Below are 24,280 nucleotides of genomic sequence, written 5' to 3' on the forward strand. Positions count from 1 at the left end.
AGTCCTCAGCATTTCCTCATCAAAGATGGAGATAGAGACTTTACAGCCTTGTCCTTACTGAGTTGGTGAACCTGTGTCTGGACTGTACCATTTCAAACTGGAGGCGGAAACTGATGTGATTAACTGCTCTTTCATACAGAAACAAAAATATGTCTGTACATAGAAAATTAGGGGTCAGGGACAAGGATTGTAGCATCACTTTTGCCCTGACAGGCTAGCTTTCGATTTCCAGAGGGATCTGTTTATTTATTTGTGTGTCACAAACATTCCATCGAGCAAAAACCCACCTGTAGTCCAAAGTGGTATGACTCAGAAACAGATTAACCCCCTCAGAGAGAATTAGATCTATGCTTTATAGTGATCAAACATAGCTAGTAGTTACTAGCAAATTGACCCACCACATATCCATCATCTCCCATTTCAAAGACATTTAAGCTAGGGGCCATCACAGCATCCTGTGATGGTGGCTTCCTTAAGTCAAATAATGTGTTGTGTGATTGAAATGCTACTGCCAATTTCAGCGGAGACTCCTGAGCATTTCTGTCTTTGAGACAGAATGAATAATGTTTCCTGAATCACTTACCCAAGACTTCATAAACCACCATCTATCATGCAACACCACCACCACAATCTCCCTCTTTGTATCATTGTTTTCTAAACTAGGACATCTTTGCCTGTGGGGCTAAAGGAGAGATTAACAGTTTGCAACACTATAGATAAAAGTTCCCTGCTCAAAAGCAAAAATAGTAATAAGTAGATTAGTTTTTCATGTGTGGTGTTCGGGGGTGCGTGTGTGAGAGAGAAAGAATCCAGATGACACATTAAAGGTGGTGTTCAATGCTAGCCCTACTCAGAGTAGACCCATTAAAGTGGGTCAATCTCTATAAATTGCCTTCTACACAAGCGCCTCAAGTAAAAACAGAAAGAAGCAGAGATTTTTTAAAAAAAAGAAGTCAGAACCACATTTCTTCCACCAAAAGTTCAAACAGCAGCCACCTTGGGAGCTTTTGCGAATGAAACGCAGGGTTTTATTTAACCGCAAAATGTACATACCCCTTCATTGTAATAAAACCTGTAAGCAGTTTAGAAGAAATACAGTAGAACCTTTGTAACGCCAGGGATGGGGCCAAAAGGATGCACTCACATTATAGGGGTTTCACGTTGTAACAAAATCTACAGTACCGTCTACAGTATTGTACTCGGGGACATTGTCATACCCATGGTATATCCGAATCCGTGGTACAGCAAGCTGCGTTATAGCAAAGTGATACTGTTATTAATAAAGATCAGTTAAAAAGAAGTCATTAAAAGGAAAGAAAGAAGGAAGGAACAGTTAAAAAGAAGTCATTAAAAGGAAAGAAAGAAGGAAGGAAGGAACAGTTAAAAAGAAGTCATTAAAAGGAAAGAAAGAAGGAAGGAAGGAACAGTTAAAAAGAAGTCATTAAAAGGAAAGAAAGAAGGAAGGAAGGAACAGTTAAAAAGAAGTCATTAAAAGGAAAGAAAGAAGGAAGGAAGGAACAGTTAAAAAGAAGTCATTAAAAGGAAAGAAAGAAGGAAGGAAGGAACAGTTAAAAAGAAGTCATTAAAAGGAAAGAAAGAAGGAAGGAACAGTTAAAAAGAAGTCATTAAAAGGAAAGAAAGAAGGAAGGAAGGAACAGTTAAAAAGAAGTCATTAAAAGGAAAGAAAGAAGGAAGGAAGGAACAGTTAAAAAGAAGTCATTAAAAGGAAAGAAAGAAGGAAGGAAGGAACAGTTAAAAAGAAGTCATTAAAAGGAAAGAAAGAAGGAAGGAAGGAACAGTTAAAAAGAAGTCATTAAAAGGAAAGAAAGAAGGAAGGAAGGAACAGTTAAAAAGAAGTCATTAAAAGGAAAGAAAGAAGGAAGGAAGGAACAGTTAAAAAGAAGTCATTAAAAGCAGGGAGGGAGGGAAGGAAGGAAGGAATGGCTTGTTGGGCAGAACAAAGGTCCACTTCAATCCAGTGTGGCCCTCTATAAGGCCCCATCTGCACTATACATTTAAAGCAGTATTATACTGCTCGAAACAGTCATGAATTGCCCGAAGAATCCTGGGGACTGTCATCTGTGAAGGGTGCTGAGAGCTACAATCCCCTGAGTGGTTTAACAGTCAGTCCTTCTTCCCAGGGAACTCTGGGAATTGTAGCTCTGGAAGGGGAATAGGGGGTTACCGAATGACTCTCAGCACACTTAACAAATGACAGTTCCCAGGATTCTTTGCTGGAAAGCCATGAAGTGGTATGATACTGCTTTAAATGCCTAGTGCAGAGGGGGCCTAAGTGCCTCGTGGAAGCTCTCAAGGAAGGTATGGAAGCAACACTTCTTTCCTGTTGTTCATCCTATGATCTAGCCCTCAGAGATAGAATGCCTCTGAACAAGGAAGTTCCACTGTCCTATGCTTCAACCTTAAGAAGAGCCCTGCTGGATATTATTGTACGTCGCCTAGAGTGTCCGTTAGTTCAGACAGATAGGCAACTAATAAATAAATAAATAATTATTATTATTATTATTATTATTATTATTATATCTCAATGATTTAGATGACAGGATGTGATAGGGTGCTTTCTTCCTTAAAGACAGGCCCTGTATGTCCTTTAAGCTGGTCGGTTTGCATGGCTGCGTTTTGTCACTTTTCCCCCTGGAGATTGTTGTGTCAAGGGGCAGAGATGAGTTCTCCTCTGCTGAGGTGAGCAATCAAGATAACACAGAGGACTCCTGTTTCCGCTGACACCATTCAGTATGTCAAGCTGTCTTCCCTGCCCCCTCTTAATCTTTTCCTCCAGCTTAGAGAGAGAGAGAGAGAGAGAGAGAGAGAGAGAGAGAGAGAGAGAGAGAGAAGGTGAACAGGTTCTTTCCTTATCTTGGGCATTCTTGTCACGCTCTTCACTTGCCACGGTTGCCTGGAGCTTTCTCTAGCACATTTGCTGTATCAGCAGGGGGAAGCGTCTTAGGAGGATTCCCACCTTGCAGATGGCAAACAGGATGTGGCTCGTAGACAACTTGATTAACTCATCAACGGAGATGTCTTCTTAAGACGAAAAAAGTCTCAGAAACCCAGGTCTGTTTCTGCAAGGTTAGGGAGGGGGGCATGCCTAGAGATGGGGGTTGGATTCGATTCAGTTTGCATTTAAAGGTAAACATATCTAATTTGCACTTTCCAAAACTGTACGTGAGCCGAAACACATCATCCTTCAAAATTCACGATCTCCAAATTTTGCAGTGCCATTCTTCAGCCAAGTAATGTGTACAAAAATGCATATGCTAGGGTAAAGTGTGCATAAAGATGCAAATATTAGTGAAAATAAGCTATAAAAATGCATTCTATTAGGGGAAATTGGGTCCATCTCAATGTCAGACAGTGCTTCCTCAGTTGTAACTAGAACTCCATCTAAACCACGGAAGCTTTCTCCTGTTTCAGCTCCCTGCCTCTGCAGTCCACTGGGCCCCTCCCCAGGATCCTCTTCCTCCTCCTGCTCCTTCTCCTGCTCCTGATCACTCAAGAAAAGTCCCCCGGGGGCCCCATGACACCGTATCCGTAGGTCTGATAGACAATCTGTGCACTTCCTGTCCCCAGCCACCCCCCAACAACTATTGCAAAAGAATTTCTCTTTATATTTATGCACAGCCTGTTCTGCTATTGGACTTCCAGAGCCTTTTCTCTGAGTGTTAGGTGGAATGTCTTGTAGTTCTGAAATGCAGCCATCGCTGGGGAAGTGGCATGTTGTTTAGGGAAGCAGAAATCTGCCCCTTTGTTTCCCATGGGTATTCCTGCCTATTCATAGGCTTTGTTGGATGATGGTGGTGGTGATGATGATGATGATTAGCCACCTCTCACCTGGAAAGCAGGTCCTGGGGTAGATTACGTAGATTTAAAAATACACAGCATACATAAAACCATACAGAAATTTAAAAATACAAAAACATTAAAAAAAACATTAACAAATCCTTAAAGTCCTGAAAAACATCGGTATAATGGCATAAAGGGTAGAAATTTCACCAAATGCTTGCATAAGAAGATGGGTCAGACCAATGGCCCAGCTTGTGTCACACATTTTGCTTGAAGGTAAAAGTCTTAGGGATGTAGGAAGCTGCCTATACTGAGTTTCTGCCTCTTTTGATTGTTAGCGCACATCTGTACATCAAGCATTTTCATGATCCGGGCCAGGAGCACCTTCTCACCAGAAATGCATTGCTTGTGAATGTTTTACAGTGTGCAATCACAAGCCGTTTTAGGAACAGGAACTGCCTTATACAGAGTCAGCCTCGTTGAGTCCATCTCGCTCAGTAATGACTTGTAGCAGATCTCCAGGGTTTCAGACAGGGTTCTCTTCCAGCTCTACCTGGAGATGCCAGGGATTGAACCTAGGACCTTCTGCATGCAAAGCAGGTGCTCTGCCACTGAGCTGTGGTCTTCCCCCAGAATTATGTTCTGAATGGGGAGGTTCTATTTATTGGTTGTTTCTGGTCAATACTCATTGATAGTATTATTGTTACTAACATGCTTATCCTACCATTCCTCCATGGTAGCATATACATTCTCCCACACCCATTTTATTCTCACAACAACACTGTAAGGTATGTTGGCATGAAAGATGTCTCATCCAAGATCATCCAGTGAGCATCATGGCTGAGTAGGAATTTGAACCTGGGCCACCCTTGGTTTTAGTCCAAAACTCTAACCACCACACCACACTGGTTCTAGATAAGCATATTCTCTCCCATGAACTAGTGTAATCATTTTTTTTTTACATCCATAAAGTCACTCGCCATCTTGTGGTTGTGAGTTCCATAAGTTCATTATGTGTTGTGAACTTCTACGTGTTAGCTCTGGCAAATTCTGCCAATCAATCTGATGCCGAATTTTGGGATCAGTGGCTGAGCCCCTGTTATGCCTATAGAAGCCCCTAGGTTCAATTCCCAGCATCTCCAAATAGGACTGGGAAAGACTCCTGTCTGAAAACCTTGGAGGGTGTCAAGTCCCAGCCAGGGGAGTCTCCCTCAGAGGATGACCAGGAGGCTCTGGCTTTAGACCCAGCCCCGGCTCAGGGGCCATCTTAGGGTGAGGAGCCAAGGTCCTATGATGAGACTGAAGAAGGGCAAGTTTGGCCTCTGACATCAAGGCTGAATAAGTCCCAAGCCCAAGGGAGAGGTGCCACCTCAAACACCAGCTAGAGACCCATCCCATCCCAGAGGAGTGCTCGACTGTAGGTCAGAACTCCTTGGGAGTAAAGGCCTCCTCCATAGTAAAGGTCTGTCTGAAGATGGTTGTTAGGAGTCAGCTGAGGTTTGGGGTGTGGTTCCAGCACCTCCAGCTCAAAAACAGTAGTGCTTGGCTGGAAGAGCTGCTGGAACTGTGTCTATGTACTAGCTTTGTCCTTTGCCTGTTAGCTGATTTCCTGCTGACCCCAAGCCTGACTCTGGCCTTGCCCTTGTCCTGCTTTGCCCATGGACTGACTGGAGCCTGACCTTGCCTCTTGTCTTATCCTTTCTTGTGGACTTTGCTTGTTTGGACCCTGACTTTGGACTGGCCCTGGATACTGCTTTGGCGGTTGCCCAGGTTGGTGTTTTTTTCTGGCAAATCTCTCAGGAGCCTAGTGAGGACAGGACAGTCACTATAGATCAGAGGTGCCTAACCTCTAGCCTTCCAGATGTTGGAGCGCAACTCTCATCACCCGTGACTGTTGGCCATGCTGCTTGGGGCTGATGGGAGTTGTAGTCCAGCAACACCTATAGCAGGTTAGCCACCTCTGGTGCACTTCCTATGTTCCAGGGCAGGTGTGGGGAACCTTTGGCCCTCCAGATGTTGCTGAACTACAGCTCCTGTCAGCAAGCATGGCCAATGGCCAGGGATGATGGGAAATGTAGTTTGGCAACATCTGGAGGGCCAAAGGTTCCTCACAGTTGTTCTAGGATAAAGCATGGACCATTCATGAAGAGTCTTGCTCTGAGATGCGTGGCAGGCACACACACACCCTTAAGGGTAGCAATGCATCCAAAACAGTCTGTCACCATCCTCTCACTTCTGTGATCATCCGACTCATTAACCAAGCCACCATCAAGATTCATACTTGTCTGTCCCCTCCTGCTTTGCAGCTGTGACTGTGCACATTACCTCTCCGGATGAATTGATTTCTCTTCCTCCATGTGTCACTGACCTGCAGCAGGAAAGCTCCTGGGGACTCCCAACACCTGTTGCTTAATTATATCCAGCAAGACATTTTAACATCCTGCTGTCACTTTACTCACGCCACTTAATGCACGCCAGCCATTTGCTTGTGTTTTTATTTTAAGGAAAAATGCATTTGAGCCAGTACAACCAGTCAGTTTGAACAACCCGGAAAGTGAGCTGAAATGTGGCCAAGGATATGCACGCTGATTTGAGGCGTGTTTACACAAGAAGCTGAGCTGCCTTACCCCAGTATTGTCTACTGGCAGGGCATGATGGGAACTGTAGTTCAAGGGTAGAGAATCTTTTTTGGGCGGTGGGCCAGATTCCTAACTCCCCACCTCTGTAGGGCCAAATTTGACAGGTGTGCAGGGTGGCATCATCACAGAGACATCGGGTGACACTGCGCTTTGAAACCCCAATGACTGGGACTTCAAAGTGTACCATGGGGCTACTTCCCCCAAGTCGCATTCCCCCCAAGTCGCCTCCAGACTATTTTGCAGGAGGGATTCCAGGGCATCCCAGGAAATGCAGGCTTGTGTAATTAAATTGGATTAAAGCACTCCATTGCCCTAGCGAAGTGATTCCCAATGTGGGTGGTAGCACCCCCCTGGGGGGCGTTACAGCCTTTCAGGGGGGCATTGGCATGACTACAAACTTTAGGGGGGTGTTTGGGTTCATTAAGGGGCGTTGACATTTGGCGGTCTGATGCGACAGTTGAAGCATTTAAGTTTAATTTTATTTAATACACAAATCATTAATTTTTAAACTGTTTTGTCCCCAGTTAGAATGTATTTAATAGTCTCAATTCATGGAAATAGCACTATAAATAATGTGTGCTCTTTAGTAAAGAAATTCTGAATAGCGGCCAGTGTCATATCAAGGAATGGGGATATTAGCCACGCCCCGGCACTAGGTAATGTTCCGATGCTGTCTTGAGGGATGTTGGAACCAATTATGAGAGAGTGTTTGATAAGCTGGGTGTATTGGTGGAGGGCACATTCTTCCAACGGATGAGTGCCGTGTGCAAATGGGTGACGCAGACAGTCAGTTATTCGCTGGTTTTCTTCAGGAATGGGACACACTCGCTACCCGTTGTTTCTGTGATGTTTAAATGAACTTGTTTAACGAAACAATGCCGGTAAACTGAATGAGTTTGTTGTTACTTAGCACAGTGTATTCTATTGGTTCATACTGTGTGGACTTAATTAGTTTTGCTTATGTTTTTAGGATTTGTGAAATAAGAAACAAGTCCTATATCTGCATTGGCATATACTTAATCTGAGGGGGGCGTTGGGCACAGAAAGATTTTGCAAAGGGGCGTTGGGTCGAAAAAGGTTGGGAAACGCTGCCCTAGCGCAACAAATCCACTTTCAAAAAGAAATGAACTTTTTCCCAGTTAGAAAACTGGTGGAGCAATGCTCTGAAAAGTATGGGGCAAACAAATGATTCGCAGGAAGTCATATAAGCACCCTGCAAGAAAATCGGGAGGAATGCTCATTGCTGTATAACCTCCCCGTGGACAAATCAGAACAAATGCTCAATAAAGGCCGAACAAAGTCTAATCTCCACTTAAGCTTTATGCAAGCAAATCAGGATGAATGTTCAGCAAATTGGTCATCTGGAGCAGCCCTGCAACTATAAAATGATCCATATACAATAAAAACATAACACTAAAACCATGTAACATCAGTTTCCTTCAGCCATTATTAAACACAAGCATAAACCATACAACAGCCATAACAGCAACCCAGCAAACTCTAACAATCACAATATACCATCTACAAGGTCTTCATTAGCCCCCAAAGGTCAAAGTAAACAGATGGTCCTTTAAGGGCCATTTAAAAATATAGAGCGGCACTTCTCAAGCATTCACATTCTACTTGAGCATTGCTGGGGCGGGTCTCAGCAAAAAACCTTTAAAAATGTTCTTTGTTCTACAAATCAAAGCACATGGATGGCACATTTTTAATAAGAGCCTTATCTGATATGCTTGTTGTTGTGAGTGAAGCTCATCTCTGTCACCAGAAAAAAATAGATCAAACACAGGGACAAAGGCAAATTTTCATGATTGTTCTGCAGCCTTTCCACACCACTTGACTGGAGCTCATGGGCCACCAGTGGTTTGCGGGCCACTGTCTGAGAACCTCTGATGCAAAGGGATAGGGCCTGTCTGATCTTGCTTGGAACTGAATTCCATAATTGTGGAATTATCCTGTGTCCAATATTGACACAGGATGTTATCTTCTTGGATGACCCTTGCAATGAACAGCCCTTCCTTTCTTATGCTTGCCATTTACATTGGGAGTGGAGAACCTTTTTCCAGTCAAGGGCAGCATTCCCTTCTAGGTTGCCTTTCCCAGGCGGCATGCCAGTGGGGGGTGGGGCCAGAGGCCAAAGTGGGCAGAGCAACAGAAGTCAATTTTGCCATTGTCCGCTCACACGCTCCTCTCTGTCCATCCGTCCAGGCAAGCATGCTCAGAGCTCAAGGACATATTCCAGCCAGACAAAAGCACTCAGGGAGGGTGAGAAGCAGCCTGGTGAGGGGTGTGGCTTGGGGAGAGTTCCGAGGGCCAGGCAGAGAGGTCTGTAGGGCCGCACTTAGTCAACAGGCCTGAGTTTCCCCACCTTAGATTTATATAGGGTTTTTATGTGTTAGAGATGGATTGATTCCATAAAGGAAGCCACAGATTCCTGCATTGAGCAGGGGGTTGGAATTGATGGCCTTACAGGCCCCTTCCAACTCTACTATTCTATGACCTGAACATACAAGATCTGAACAGGGTGGTTCATGTCAGATGCTTTTGGAGGTCACTGATTCATAGGGTCGCCATAAGTCGTAATCGACTTGAAGGCACATAACAACAACGATGTGTTTAAAAAGCACACGTACGATATGTTGTCTCAGTAATACTTACAAAGCACCCTTGTAGAAGTAGGCCAGTTTTATTTCTATTACAGACAGGGACTGAGGCTGCAAGATTGTGGCTTGCCTGAGGCCACCTGGTAGTGTGTTGAACATCAGATGATCGCCCTCACCACTCAAACTCTTTCTTTCTTTCTTTCTTTCTTTCTTTCCTCACACTGGACATTTTAAACTGGCAAGTGCTTGTGAACAACTGTAGCATGTTCTGATTCATTGCCTCCAATTTTTATGGCTTTTTACCATCCTGTTCCCCTTTATTTGTCAGATGCCGTGGCGTCTGTTTTCAATCTAGCGTACAGATTGGCCTCCTTTCACTTTGTCTTCACCCCGTTACGATCTTTGGTCTGGGGCGATAAATAACGATCTGTCCTTTCCTTGCAAAAAATGTTCATTTTAGCATCCGTCCAAGTTCTTGGTTGTTGTCACGGCCATGCTGGGCTTGACATAATGAATTGCTTGCAGGGAGGGAGGGAGGAGGGGGGTCCCTTTGGCTCTGCCGGCCTAGTGCCTCTTAGTCCTTCCCCTTCCCTGGCTAGTTCAGACATACTGGATTCTTTTGCGCTGATGCAAAGCGGTTAATCCGGCTCTCCACACCACAAGATGTGGCAAATGCTTGGGCTAATTAGCATGATAAATCAAGCCTCATGAATATGTAATGAGGAACGATTTATTATCCATTCCTGCAAGGGCTGTTGATCAATGTTATTTGAGCATATAAGGATGTCAGAGGATCCCTATTGGATCAGTCCAAAGGCCCATCTAATCTAGCATCCCACTCTTCACATCACTTAGAGGCATATTGGAGGCAACTGATAAATATAGTCAATAATTATGATGATGACGGCAGAAGAGATTTCAGTAAGTGCTCCTTGCCTGACAATTTCCTCTTCTGCACAACTTCTAAAAGAGCCCTGCCCTGCTTTTTAACTGGCCACCCTACTTCAGACTGCAGTCCACATGGCTGACTGTACCTCATACACAAGAAAAGAAAAGAACCCACCCTGCAAGTTTCTCACTGACCTGCTAGGTTTCTATGCAAGGAGTGTTTTTTTTAAATAAAAAATAGGAGCGTTCAGGCACGTATGCCCCCACCTGCGATCCAAACTAGTCCAGCCAGCCCAGGAACAGGTTTACTGCCTCAGTCAGAACTTGATCTAAGTTTCAAATAGTACAGAGGAGAAGGAAGAGAGTAGTGTTCTGAGTGTTGAACTAGGACCAGGGAGACCTGAATTCAACTCCCTACTCAACCCATAAAGGTTGGCCTACAGCAGAAACATCTCGAGTTGTTAAGGTATCACAAGTGCGGATTGTTATGGGAGACTGTGGATGCTCTGTGTGCCAGTGTGGTGTAGTGGTTCAAGTGTCACTAGGATTGGGAGATCTGGGTTCAAATTCCCACTTGGTCTTGAATCTCCTTGGTTTTCTTTGAGCCAATCACTCTCTCCCATCCTCTCTCTCTCTCTCTCTCTCTCTCTCTCTCTCTCTCTCAGCCTAACCTACCGCACAGGGTTGTTGTGAGGATAGAAAAAGGGATGTGGGAACGATTATGCTGCACGGAGCAAGAGGGAAAAAGTTCCAGGTGGGAGTAAGGGTTAAGCAGCCTCCTGTTCACTCACTGCTCCTCCCCTCCAAGTATGGAGCTCCATCTAGGACTCTGACTGAGAAGAAGAGTTCCAGGAGGAAATCAGTGAGAGGAAGGGTTAAGCAGTCTCCTGATCATCTGTTGCTCCTCCTCTGAAACATGGAGCTTCAGCAAGGCCTCTGGCTGGGGAGGGTTAAGCAGCCTCCTGATCATCCACTGCTTCTCCCCTGCAAAGCTCCCAACAGATGCATTCCCCGGTTTTGCTTTGAAACAGCAGAGAAGCAGTGGCCATGTTTCTGAGACACACAATGGCCGCCAAATGTGTCCTTTGATCCGGAGAGGAAAGGTGACCAAGATTTTTGGAGAGTGAGGTAAGTTCCTCATGAGATAAAGATAAACGACCCTTTAAAGGAGGGTGGGGAGAGATGGCCCAAAAATAGAGCCTATGCCCAGCTTCTTTGCCTTTTTTTTCTCCTGACCAGAATGCTTGGCTCATGAGCAAATCAATTACATCCACGAACGGGCCTTCAAAAATTATCGCTGGAGGTGGAATTAGCTGCTCAGCACAGGAAAAAGAATGAATCTTTATTCCCTGATTGGAACTGGTTAGCCAGATCAATGTGCCCTCGACAAGGGAAAGGAAGAAAAAAGACACAGATAACAAGTCTTCCAGAAACGCACATAGAAGACCTTGTAAACTCACCAAGAATAGCCTGACAATTACTCTGTGCCCTCACCAGCTTCCATCCATTCTTGTCTCGAGAGATGTTACAACCCTCCTGTTAGGGCCAGCTCAGCGGAGAGATGGAAACTGAAAACTGGAGCCATTTACAAAATCTTTGCCTGGTTTCACTGCATAGTGGGGGGTTTTTCTCGTGCCAATTCTGTATTGCAATGCAAGGGCAGATTTACTGGTGGTGAGGGCTGATGCCTAAATTCATGCCGTAGAAGGGTGGGCAGAAAGAAGGAAGGGGACGTAGCTTAGCGACAGAGCACCTACTGTACATGAAGAAGGTCCCAGGTTCGATCCCCAGGATCTCCATCTGATGGGATCATGGACCCTTTTTGATCCTGAGGGCCACATTCCCTCCTGGACAACTTTCCAGAGGCCACAAGCCAGTGGTGGGTGAGACCAGATGACAAAATCGGTGGAGCGATGAATGTAAATTTTACCTTTGTACAGTAGGCTAGTTTCTGCCCACGCTCGCACACCCCTCTCCATCCAGGCAAACGAGAGGCCTGATCAGAGGTCAAGGGCACAAGGCAAAAACTCTCAAGGAGGGAGTGAAGCAAAGCCAGAGAGGGGCATGTCTGGGGAAAGTTCAGAGGGCCAAATAGAGGGGCTTTGAGGGCCACATTCTGCCCCTGGGCCTGAGGTTTCCCAACCCTGATATGACAGGGGATGGGAAAGATTTTTTTCTGCCTGAAGCCCTGGGGAGCTGTGGACAGATTTCCAAACTGTGGTCAATGAGCTTCATTTGGGTGATCTGTGGCATGTCCACATTAAATATTTATATTGATTTTAAACCGTATTGTTACTGTTTCTTTTATTTCTTATATAGTATTTAATTGTATTACAATTTGAATTCTATGCTATTATAGCTGCAGAGTCCCAAGGAGCCCAGTTGCCCCCCAGCTGGCAGTTGCGGACAAGGAAGGGGCTGGCTCGTGCAGCTGTGGCAAGCTGAGCAGGCCCCAGCCAGCTGGGGGGGACCAGCCTCAGAGGGAGGCAATGGTAAACCTCCTCTGAATACCGCTTACCATGAAAACCCTATGAATATAACCCAAAAAAGGATTCATAGGGTTGCCATAAATCGGAATCGACTTGAGGGCATATAACAACAACATAGGCTATTATAGGCTCGGCTTGCTTCCTCCCCACTTGGAGCTTGGATTATTCAAATGGAGGGGGGTGACAAAAAGAGAGAGCGAGAGCTGCACTGCTGTGCTGTGCTTTGAGTAAAATCAATAAAAGAACAATACATTCCAGGGGATATTTGAGGGGGGGAATCTGGTGTTGGAAGAAAGCCGCTGAATTTCAGATCAAACAGGATCACTCTGCAAAGATGGAGAATATGCGGACCATTGAAACATCCGGTGCTAAATCCGAATTCAGTGGAATTCTTACCCATCCCTAGTGGTCCATGGGGGGGAAAAGTTGGGGAGCAACTGGCATAGACAATATTAAGTTTATACACACTTTTAATAATTATTTTGCATGTCATGTCAGGCTTTTTAAAAAACAAAGACAATGCACAAGTGGCTTGGAGATAAGCGGGCATTCACTGCAAGAGGCCATCCAATGCAGGCAAATCCTGACTGGATCGGAACCACCAAATTCCATGTATAAATCTATTTAAAGCAGATCTCTCCTCCATCCCGACTGTAACAGCTATCGCCTAAGCTGAGCTGCTCACACAATACAAACAGAAAGGAAGACAGGGCAGCTTAGGGAAGGGATAGCTTGAAGCAGGAGGGGCCTAGGAACAGAGAAGCCTAGCTAAGGATGGATTCCCTCATTCATGCATTCATTCATAATTACCTAGTCATTATGAAGCTCTTTACACATCATTAGAAGTGCTCACAAAATGATGTATTGCTAGAGTTCAGCTGCGTAATATTTCTCCCTGTTTACAATCAGCTTGCTTTCTCCCACCCGCTGCAATTTGTTGGCCTTTCTGCCTCCTTAGATCTCTGTCCCAGTGGAAGCTGGTCAGTTTGGACACATGGGGCATTGCCCCACCAACATCAGTTTGCCCTCAGCCAGGCCCCACCTACCTGCCTGCCTTCTTACTTACTATCCAGTCTGGGGGATGGCAGTCTATCCAGTCCCGGAGGTGAATCTTACTTACTATCCAGTCTGTCTTCCTTCCTCCTCCTTAGTCTCAATGTTGACCCTTGTAGAACTAAGCAGGGAAGAGGATGGGGACAAGACTAGAATGAGTTGGCTCTGCCTGTGATTGGCTGGATCCACCTATTGTTGGGCTCCCTGCTTTCCGCCCCACAAGTTCCAACGGGTACCAGCCGCAACGGCTCTGCCTCCTTCTCCCTGCATCCTCTTCTGTCACCATAGGCTGCTTTAGTTTTCTATGATTCCTCCCAACTCCCCCATTCTCTTCAGCCATCTCTCAATTCCTGCTGCTTCCAAACCCCAGTGGGCAGCCATCTCTTTCTTTAGCTCTGAACTTTCAACATCCCAAATCCTTTCCTGCCCCCCCTGGGGGGGCAGAGTCTCCTTTGCTCCTCCGAATGCCCATTTGTGATTGAGTTTGGCAGGCCCCTGCGGGACTAGCTTGCCAATCATCTTAATAGAATCTTTTGGCGTCTCTCCCCCTCCAGCAGCCAATTTCCGGTTTGCTGCGTAATCTCTCCTGAAATTGCTTTCTCAAAGCAAAATTAAAGTCGGGCACCCCTAGTCAGTTTTATCTCTGTTGATTAAAGCAATTGCATGTTGCATTAATACGGGCACTGAATGGCAGCGAAATTCCGAAGGGGAAATTTGAAGCTGTTTAATTGGTCTGCGAGTAGCAAAGGATAGGCATGCAACATCTTGACAATGAAGTAATGTGAAATCATGTAATGTTTTATTTTCTGTCCCAAATAAGTAGAACTGCTTCCAGAAGAGGTGGATGAAAAGTAGGGATGGGGAAATCTGACGACCTTGGTTTATTTCCGTTTCTCATTTTCCTCATCTTCAGTTTTCCACATCTGTGAGATATAGATGTAGATATTTTCAAGTCCTCATGAAAATGAATCAGAATTTTAATGTGAATTTCTCCTTATACACATCTTTGTGTGCAGTTTTGCCCAATATACACATTTTGCACAGCAAGTTCCCCTAACGTAATGCATGTTTGTATGTTATTTTTGCTCATCTATGCATTTATATACACATTCTACCCTAGTATATGCATTTTTCTCTCTCACACAGCTACAGTTCCCAAAGTGATTTTAACCATCAGGCCCTCTTCCCAAGGAAATCTGGGAAGTTTGTGAGGGGAACAGGGGCCTCCTAACAACTCTCAGCACCTTTCACAAACTACAGTTCCCACAATTCTTTGGGGGAAGCCATGACTGTTAAAGTGGTATGAAAGTGCTTGAAATGTATGGTGCCAATTGGCCAGACTCTTGAAGCTTCTCAGTATCGTCACATGGTACCATCTTGAGCTTTGGGTATCATGAGAAACAAATTACGTAAAATCCAGAGCATTAGGGCAGCACAAATGATTGGATGTTGGTTGTCTTTTGGTGTTTACCTTAGCTTGGGTGGTTATCATGGGAATGGGCCCTTTTTCTAATATTGTATTCTGAGTATATTTTTTAAATGCTCATGCAATTCTTGTTATTGCATCTTTACTCTGGATGCAAATTACTTTGTCTCAGAAAGTGATAGATGTATTTAATAAACCTAAAACTGCAATTTCCCCCCCTGAAATCTCATTACAACTTAGGACCCATATATCTGAAAGGCTATCTTCCTCCCTACAGACCCTTTCAGGTGTTAAGATCAGCAGAAGGACTCTCTTAGTAGTTCCACCTTGCTTGGAAGTTTGGAGGGTGGTGGCCCAGGAGAGAGCTTTCTCTGTGGCAGCTCCTAAGTTGTGGAATTCCCTCCAATTGTGCAACTTTCATCATATGCTGAAGATGGACCTCTTTATCCTGGCCTTTGACCTCTGAGTATATATTTTAGGACCCATCCTGGTCTTCTGATTACAAATTATTTTAGCTGGATGATGACTGATGATGATGATAGTTGTTGTTATGTGCCTTCAAGTCAATTACGACTTATGGTGACCCTATGAATCAGCGACCTCCAATGGCAAATCAGCAGCATCAGCATCAGCAGCATCAACCCTGGGACCTTATAGTGAAGGATGGGTAAAAAATCAAATACATAATCATAATATTTTTACCATGATGGTTAGTGTCAGGAGGTGCCAAAAGGAGTTCAGCACCACCACCACCAACCCAAAAATGGCAAGTCTATTTGGAAAATTGCTTGTTCCCTTTTAATTGCTTTCCCCGGCATGCCATTGGCATGCTGCCAGCCCCAAAAGCAAATGTTCAGTGAAGAGGTATCTCCAATATGTTTGGGGGTCCCTGGGCTCATTTTCTGTCACCATGCATAAAAAGAGAGAACCACCTCTCTCACAGCTGTTCCAGCAAGCTTTCAAAAGACCCATCTATGGAAGGAGGAAGAGGTGGAGGTGGTGAAGGAAAGGAAATCCTGGCACAGTCCCAAAGCATGCAGTTTCTCCAGGAGCTGGCAGTGTCTTGGCTTTCCTTGTGAGGTGTCTGCCAGCCACAGGGTCCCTGTGCAGCAACGCAAATGATTAGCACAGTTGGCAACCGGCTGCCTTCGCAGACATTGGGAGTGGGTAACAATGTTTCATAAAAATTGACTTGTAAATGGTCGTTCACCTGGTTACCTGTGGCAAGTAAGAACCTAAGCGAGGATAAGGCTACCAGGAGCTACTAGCCACAATACCTATCTTATCACCAAGACTGGAGGCAGTATATTTTGGAAGACCAGTTGCTGAGGATCACAAGTGGGAGTGTGCTGTTTGCGCTCATGTCTGGCTTGTGGGCTTTCTGGAGGCACACCTGGTTGGCCACTGTGAGAACAGGATGTAGGACTGGATGGGTCTTTGGCCTGATCCATCAGGGCTCTTCTGACCTTATGGAACTCACTGGCACAAGATGTTGGGATGGTCAGCAGCTTTAACAAAGGATGGGTGAGGCTATTGGTACCTACTAAGGACCCATTAAAGCCCAGTCCATGCCAGGTTTTTTGTTTGCTTTTATGCCAGAAGAGGTTCTTTTTACAAATAAATGGTGGCTGCAAAGCAGTTAGAATGTGTACACACACGCTGTTTTGGAGAGAGCTCTTACATTTAATTTAGTGTGCTCTCAGAGTGCTCTCAGACAAGGTTTTCTTTTTTAAAAGATCAATTGTCATTGATTTTACAAAAATAATACACTATCAAACATCATGCATTGCAATCAAAAAACAATTTCCAAATAGCATTCAAATAGCGTACTCATCGAAAACAGAATACAAAATTACATGTCTAAAACAGGAATAGCCAGGAAAGCAAAGACCACACCTCACCATTGATGGATGATTTCATGGGCAGCACTTAAGAGGAACACAAAATAATATCTTTTTCTCATCTAGTACCTAGAAAGGGGGAGTCCATGCTGATTCTCCGAGAGGGTGGGACTAATTCCTTCGTGCCCCATTTCCAGGCAGATTTGGAATGGAAACTCCCTTTGAAATCCACCCGGAAACATATTTGAAACACCCATTTAAAAGGACTTCCAAGTTGCTCCAGGGGTTCTGTGCTGCCTCCATTCCCCCACCACCCGCCCGAAAGAAGGGTTTCCTTTAAAACTTCAGAAATGGAGTGACCAGCCACTCTCAACCTGGCGTGGCCAGCCTGCAGGGCTCCTTTCTTACATTACATTAAGGATAGGCAGGAAATTCAGTTTAGTTTGCATTGGAAGCAGAATCTATCAAATTTGAACTTTCCAAAACAATGTGACTACCGAATCGCAGCCATCCTTTGAAATCTGCACTTACTGGAATTTTGCAAAGCAGTTCGCCAACCAATGTTTATAAAAATGTGCATGTTAGGGGAAAGTGTGCATAAAAATGAATATATGCGTGAAAACAACATACAAAATGCATTATATGATGAGAAATTGCTTGCAAAAATGTGTAAATTAGTCAAAACTTCCTACAAAAATGTGTTTATTGGGAGAAATCTGCACTAAAATGCTGGAGGATTTTTACCAGGATTTTTTTTTAAAAAAAAAACTTGCAAATTGCTATAGAAATGTGAAGAACTGAATTTACAACTGGAAAACAGAGAAACTGAGAGGGGCAAAACTTACAGAACATTCCATCCCTAGTAGACATAGAGCAAATCCTTCTGAGAGTGACGGGATTTGATTACATTCCGTCGATCCCAGGGGGAATTGTACGGGGATAAAACTTGGCTGTCCTCATGTAATGCATTGGGGGCAGCCATGATCCAATGTGGATCATGATGCTCTCCGACCTAGAGGGGTGCGCTTGGCAGGGCCTCTCTGGTCAATCAGAGGAGTAAGAGTCTAACATTGCAACCCTTTTTTCTACATGAACCTGCCCATGCCCTGAACCCAGCATTAAAGGTCCTTCTCCCCCTCTGGCAGCTGTGCACAGAATAGTGACAAGGGAATGGGCCTTTTTGATAGTGGCCCCCGTCTGTTGAATGCTCTTTTCAGGGAGAATTGCCTGAAACTGACATTGTCTTCTCCCTAGTGGTTTTATTTTATTTTATTTTATTGAGTGTGTGCATGTATATTCTAGACACTTGCTGGAAAGTCTCATTCCAACACCCGCTGCTTCTCTGTATTCCCCTCTTGGAACTGTGAACTGGGAGCCATATGCCTGTGGTGGGCATGGCCAGAGGCAAACGTGAGTGGAGAAGCGAATGTATGTCTTACCTTTGTCCAGTAAGCTAGTTTGTACACACCCTCACACACCCCTCTCTGTCCACCATCCAGGCAAGCATGAGGCATGATCACAGTTCAAGGACCCAGTCTAGCCAGGGAAAAACACTCAAGGAGGGTGCAAAGCAGGGCAAGTAAGGGGTGTGGCCTGGGGATAGGGCATGTGGCTTGGGAAGGATCTCAAGGGCCATATATAGAGCCCTGCAAGGCCACATTCAGACCCCAGGCCTGAGGTTTTTCATCCCTTGACTATAGGATCCCTGATTGGCTGGGCTCATCCATGATGAGCTCAGAGAGCTGCATTTTGCCCCCAAGCCTGAGGTTCCCTAATCCTGGTTTAAAGGAAGCAGCATCTAAATCCCTTTAATCGATCCAGTTGTTTCTGCCCCATAGGGAAACAAGGCCATGTCCACCCCACGGGCCGGGAAGGGCTCTCGTTAACAAGCATCTCTTGTTTTTCCTTACAAGTTCTAACACAGCTTGTTTCTCATGGTGTTAATTAAGTCCTCAGCTCCTCTTTTCCGTGGCTAAAAGGAGATTGAAAACACAAGTACACTGTTAGTTCACCGTTTAATTAAAGCATCTTTCCCCTTGTTCAAATATTTAACCATAGCGGCGGCAAGGACAATTATGCATTTTTAACGTGCACCTCCAGAGCACATTTCACGGGTGACATAAAAGGGGAAACTCACTCACAACCCTGACTGTGCATATTCTTTGAGGCTGTGTGTCAGCTATGCAATTAAGGAACAGGTTTGAGGCCCAGGACAGGGCTTTGTGAGAGCCAAATGGCACACTCCAGAAAAGAAAAAATGTGGGACTCTGATTTGGGGGGTGAATATTAGAATTCCATCACTCCTAAAAATAAATTCCTGCATGCAGAATACTAGAACACCAGGATTCGAGCCTAGGCATCTGCCTGACATGCTAGCTTTTCCCCATGCAGGTTGATGTTGACATGGGGGAGCTTTCCAAAATCCATTTCTGCCAGAGTTCGGCTCTGCCCAGGTCTCCTCAGAGGAGGAACAGGGGGACCAGGATCCTCCAGCTGATCTCCACAATCCCAGTGACTTTGAAGATCCAGTGAGTCTGGACATCCTTGGCACAGGACTGGCTGTCCCCACAATCAGCTTCCTGGATTCCTGGCCAGCTATTAGACAACACATCCCTCTTGGTATGTTGTGGACTACAACTCCCATCATCCTGAACCGTTAGCCATGTTGGCTGGGGCTGATGGAGTTGGGAGTCCAACAACATCTGGAAACCACAGCAGCATGTCAGGAATGAAGGCTCGAAGCGTTATAGATGAGAGGGTGTGGCATATAGGAAGAATGAAGTTTTAGCATCTCTCTCATTTTAGAAAAACGAAGCCTTGGTTGGTAGGAAGGGAGGTGGAGGAGACTGTTGTAGACCTTTTGATGTCTGATCCCTCAAGGTGTACTATAAACGGCATCTCTTGGGTGGTGGGATTGCTGATTTGAGCATGCAGGTGACATCCAGTTGAAGAGACGTTATTTTGCAGATGTTGCTCTCGCTGTTGTTGATAGAGCTTCTAGTTGGGGGGAGGGAACCCTCTCCAGGCCTTTCTGCCCAACCCTCTGAACTCTTCCCCAGGCAACACCCCTCACTGGCCCTGCTTTGCACCTCAAGTGTGTTTGCCTGGCTGGGATTTATAAAATGCACTTATTCATAAAAGCATTTATATAGCGCCCTGTCATAAAATATCAGGGCAATGTACTGCCATATAAAACCATTGAAGGCAGTACAGAGCAATCGTTAAAACGACTGGCTACTCAAGACAATTTTATTTTGTTTCTCAAAGAATGTGTCCTTGAACTCTGACCTTGCCTCTCGCTTGCCTGGATGAAGGAGATGGGTGTGCAGGTGTGTGTAGAAACTAGCCGACTGGACAAAGGTCAAGTTTACATTTGCCCACTTTTAGCTCTGGCCCCTTCCACCACTGGCATGTGGCCTGGTAAGGCTGACCAGAAGGGAATGCAGTTCCCCACCCTTGATGACAAGAATGTCCTTTTGCTGACTTCCAACCTCCCCTTTGGAATTTGCACCACAAATTGCATAGAAGGGCCAACGGAGCCTCGCTACCCCCATGCTGAGTGTTTCAGAGCATGCCATTGTATTCTGTAATTTCCAACTTTTGATGTGTCTGTTTCTGCTGTCATTGTCAAGCAAGCCCAGCTGCTGAAGCAACCATAGGCCAGGCTGCCAGCTACGTATGGGATTCTCATGACTGCAATGATAATCCAACAGAGAAAGCCTTTGCTGCAGGCTTCTGCAAATCTTGGCAGACTTGCCGTGATGTAGACAACAGCCATAGATGATAACAGAAGTTTGACATTAAACTTTTCAATGCCAACTCCAGATAATCTGTTAGGGCACTTACTCTCTTGGTAGAGAGATGAGAGGGCTGTCCAGTTAAATTGCAAAGTATGGAGATTTGCAGAAAAATTTGTAGTTTGCTAGATTAATTCCACAAAAGGCTGCATACACACCACACATTTAAAGCACATTCCCCACCCCAAAGAATCCTGGGAATTGTAGTTTACCTTATTGCAATGCTACAATTCCCAGTACCCTTAACAAACTACAGTTCCCAGGATTTGGGAAAGTATACTTTAAAGTGCTTTGAATGTATGACGTGTACATTGACAAAAGGAGGGTGGAAGTGAAGGTAAACAGAGGCTGCAGAATTTGAAAGCTCCGTAGACACTAACTTTAGGAGCTATGGCTTCAGTATGTTGCAATGAGGTGTTTCCAGCCATTGGCTCATCTGCTGAGGTGTTACGGAATATTAATGAACATTATGTCAGAAGAGTAACTGAGAATATCTCAGAATTTTATTTTATTTTTAAAAACCTCTCAACCTTCTAGGGTTAGGCATAGACCAGGCTATGTGCTACTAGAGATTAGCAGTTCAACAGAGAATGACATGCTTATGTCTTTATTTTCTTACATTTATATCCCACCTTTCTTCCATCATGAAACTGAAGGGATGGGATAAGCAGTGTGAACAAGGGAGTATGTGAGAAGGTGAAGGGAAGGTGAATACAAAAAAAGTTTTCCACATGGTGTGTATGTGTGTGTGGACACATTCACACTATACATTTATTCCACTTTAAACAGTCATGGCTTCCCGCAAAGAATCCTGGGAGCTGTAGTTTGTTAAGGATACTGAGAGTTGTTAGGATACCTCTGTTCCCTCACAGAGATATAATTCCCAGAGTTCCCCGGGAAAAGAAATTGAGTGTTAAACCACTCTCGGAACTGTAGGTCTGTGAGGGGAATAGGGATCTCCTAACAACTCTCAGCACCCTTCACAAACAACACTTCCCAGGATTCTTTGGGATAGGCCATGGCTGTTTAAAGTGGAACAAAAGTGGACTAATGTATGGTGTCAATGTGGCCTAAGGCTGTTTAAAGTGGAACAATAGTGGAATGAATGCAGCCTCAGTGTGAAAACCCCCATCTGTGAATGTATTGTGAGTCTCGACTTTTCAACTCTGTTCCTGGTTGCAGGTCCCACACTTTTTTCTTGACTTTCTTTCATCTCTTTCCCCCTTACAGGTTATAACCCTGGAAGGATGGGTTGACATCATGTATTATGTCATGGACGCGCACTCTTTTTACAATTTTATATATTTTATACTACTTATAATAGTAAGTATGGGGATGACCTCGTCAAAGTGGGCAGAGGGCGCTGTTGTATCTTGTCCATGTTGGCTCTCACCCGGATCTGGATGCCATGGCTAATGTTCCATCAGTGTATCATTAGGGATAGGAGACATCTCTATAGCCTCTGTCGGGGGGGGGGATTGAACCGCCAGACTTCAGCAAGCCTTAGAGAGGTAGCTCTCTGCTTGAGCCACAGGCCACGGGTGGTGAACCTGTAGCCTCCAAGCGAAGTTGGACTCCAACTCCCATCAGCCCCAGCAGGCATAGCCAATGATCAGGGATGATAGGAATGGTGCCCTCCAAATGTTGCCAGATTCCATTTCTCATCACCTCTGGCTGTTGGCCATGCTAGCTTGGGCTGATGGAGCCCAGCAACATCTGGAGGGCCACAGGTTAGCCATCCCTCTCTTGTAAGACTTCTGTAGTCCAAATTGCTTTCCTGGCTTCCTGTTATGCTCCATCGCTGTGACTGGTCACTGTCTCCATAGATTCCCTCTTCCTATTTGCATACTCTGTGCAACAAAACAGCTTATAGGGAGTGGCCCTTCATCAGGGAGGATCTGCCTCTCAGTTGTAGAGCACCAACTTTGTATGCATGTAGGTCCCAGGTTCGGGATTTTTTTGTATCTCCAACTGGAAGGATCAGGGCCCGGGTGCAGGGAAAGTCCTGCCAATTGTGTTTTCATTGGTTTCTTCAGTGTCAACCACGTACCCAGAAGCTGGTACAGGTTCCATATAGAGGTTGGTTGCTACCTAGAGGCATGCTGGAACAGAGAAGGAAAGTCCCCTTAATGGAAGGGCTGTAGTTCAGTGGAAGAGCATCTGCTTTCAATCTCCGCATCTCAAGGTAGGGCTGGGAGAGAACCCAAAAGAGTGACTGCCAGTCGTTGTAGACCATCCTGAGCTAAATAGGCCAAGGATCTGACTCAGGAGAAGGTCGCTTCCTATGTCTTAAGGGAAAGGCCAGTGATGGAGCACCACTGAAAGGCTCAGTCCCCGAGATCATCCAGTGAGCTACATGGCTAAATAGAGATCTGACCCCATGTCTCCCTAGTACTAGTCCAACACTAAACCACCACACTACGTTGGCCTGTCTTGCCCTGAAGAGTAGGGTGGGGTGGAGACGAGGAGGAACCATCACAAGAACCCATTCACAAGATGGATTCAGCAAGCAAAAATCAATTGGGAAACTCGTGTTCAATTTAGTATGTCAAATGTTGGTCATGGGAATTTAGCTTCGGGCCATGGCTGAATACCAGCTTCTCATTGAACTGGTCTTGTATCTGAATGGGACGTGAATGTCCTGGGTATAATATACCATGGAGCAGGAGGCCATAACCAGTAGATCTCCAAGCAATATACTGCAAGATTTGTGACTGTGGGCTAGATCTTTTGAAAAGAAGACATCCACAGGGGCTCATATCATACATTTATGCTTTATGTTGCCCATAGATGTTTCCAGGAGACATGATGCACTGTGGAGTGAGAAGAGCCTCAGGAAATCCAGAGTACAGTTGAAAACCAACTCTTTCTGGGTTGAGAACTTACCTCTCTAGTGTACCCTACACAGCATGTAGTAGTTAAAGTAGATGGAACTTGGTGTAGTGGTCAGAGTGCTGGACTAGGACCTGGGAGACCAGGATTCAAATCCCCACTCAGCCATGAATCTCACTGGGTGACCTTGGGCCAGTCACCAACTCTCATCCTACCTACCTCACAGGGTTGTTGTAGAGATAATATGGAAAGGGGAGAGACTCATGTATGCTCCTGGGAGGAAAGTTGGGATAAAAATGCCATAATAAATAAAATTCAGGGCACTGAAAACAATAATCCAAAGATTTCTCCAAAGAATGGGTGTAACAAGAATCCAAATGAAAGCCATAAATCTTCCATAGAGCTCTGGTAACTGTCCTGCATTTCTTCTTATTTCCAAAGTCTAGTAGTAACTCTCTTAATTATCAGTGTCATAAGAGTTATGACAGTGGATGCTTTGGAACTGTAAAGAGAAGAGGGTACAATTTTATCTCCAGCTGGATTGTGAATCCAAAATGCTGCTCAGAGAGTGGTTTGGGGTTGTTGATGATGGTTGAGGTGCAGCGCTTCTCAAGAGCCTTAAGTGTAGTGGTGCAAAACTCAGGTTAGGGTTTGAGAAAAGGGGCCCTTCGTTTAGGCTAGTGGTGGGGAACCTGCGGCTAGGGATGGGGGAGAAATTTGATTCAGCTTGCATCTGAAGGCGAACATGCCAGATCTGCATTTTCCAAAGCAACTTGCGGACTGAAACATTGCTGGCCTTCACAATTCACATTTCACCTAACTTTTGCAAGGCAGTTCTCCAGCCGCATAATGTCCATATAAATACATATATTCATGCACATAACATACAAAAATGCAATATATTAGGGTAA

At 45.0% G+C, this 24,280-nt stretch overlaps 1 protein-coding gene across 4 annotated transcripts in view; it reads left to right on the forward strand.

Annotated features, from left to right (window-relative positions):
- The window catches only part of CACNA1H (calcium voltage-gated channel subunit alpha1 H), a 206,140-nt gene that overhangs the window by 35,804 nt on the left and 146,056 nt on the right, over positions 1-24,280 (forward strand). For all 4 annotated transcript variants that reach the window (XM_061599729.1, XM_061599731.1, XM_061599730.1 and 1 more), the window contains exon 6: positions 21,768-21,860. In XM_061599729.1, the coding sequence (XP_061455713.1) occupies positions 21,768-21,860 (93 nt within the window). The remainder of the gene's footprint in view (positions 1-21,767; positions 21,861-24,280) is intronic.

The sequence above is a fragment of the Rhineura floridana genome, chromosome 17, assembly GCF_030035675.1.
Source record: "Rhineura floridana isolate rRhiFlo1 chromosome 17, rRhiFlo1.hap2, whole genome shotgun sequence".
Taxonomy (NCBI): Eukaryota; Metazoa; Chordata; class Lepidosauria; order Squamata; family Rhineuridae; genus Rhineura; species Rhineura floridana.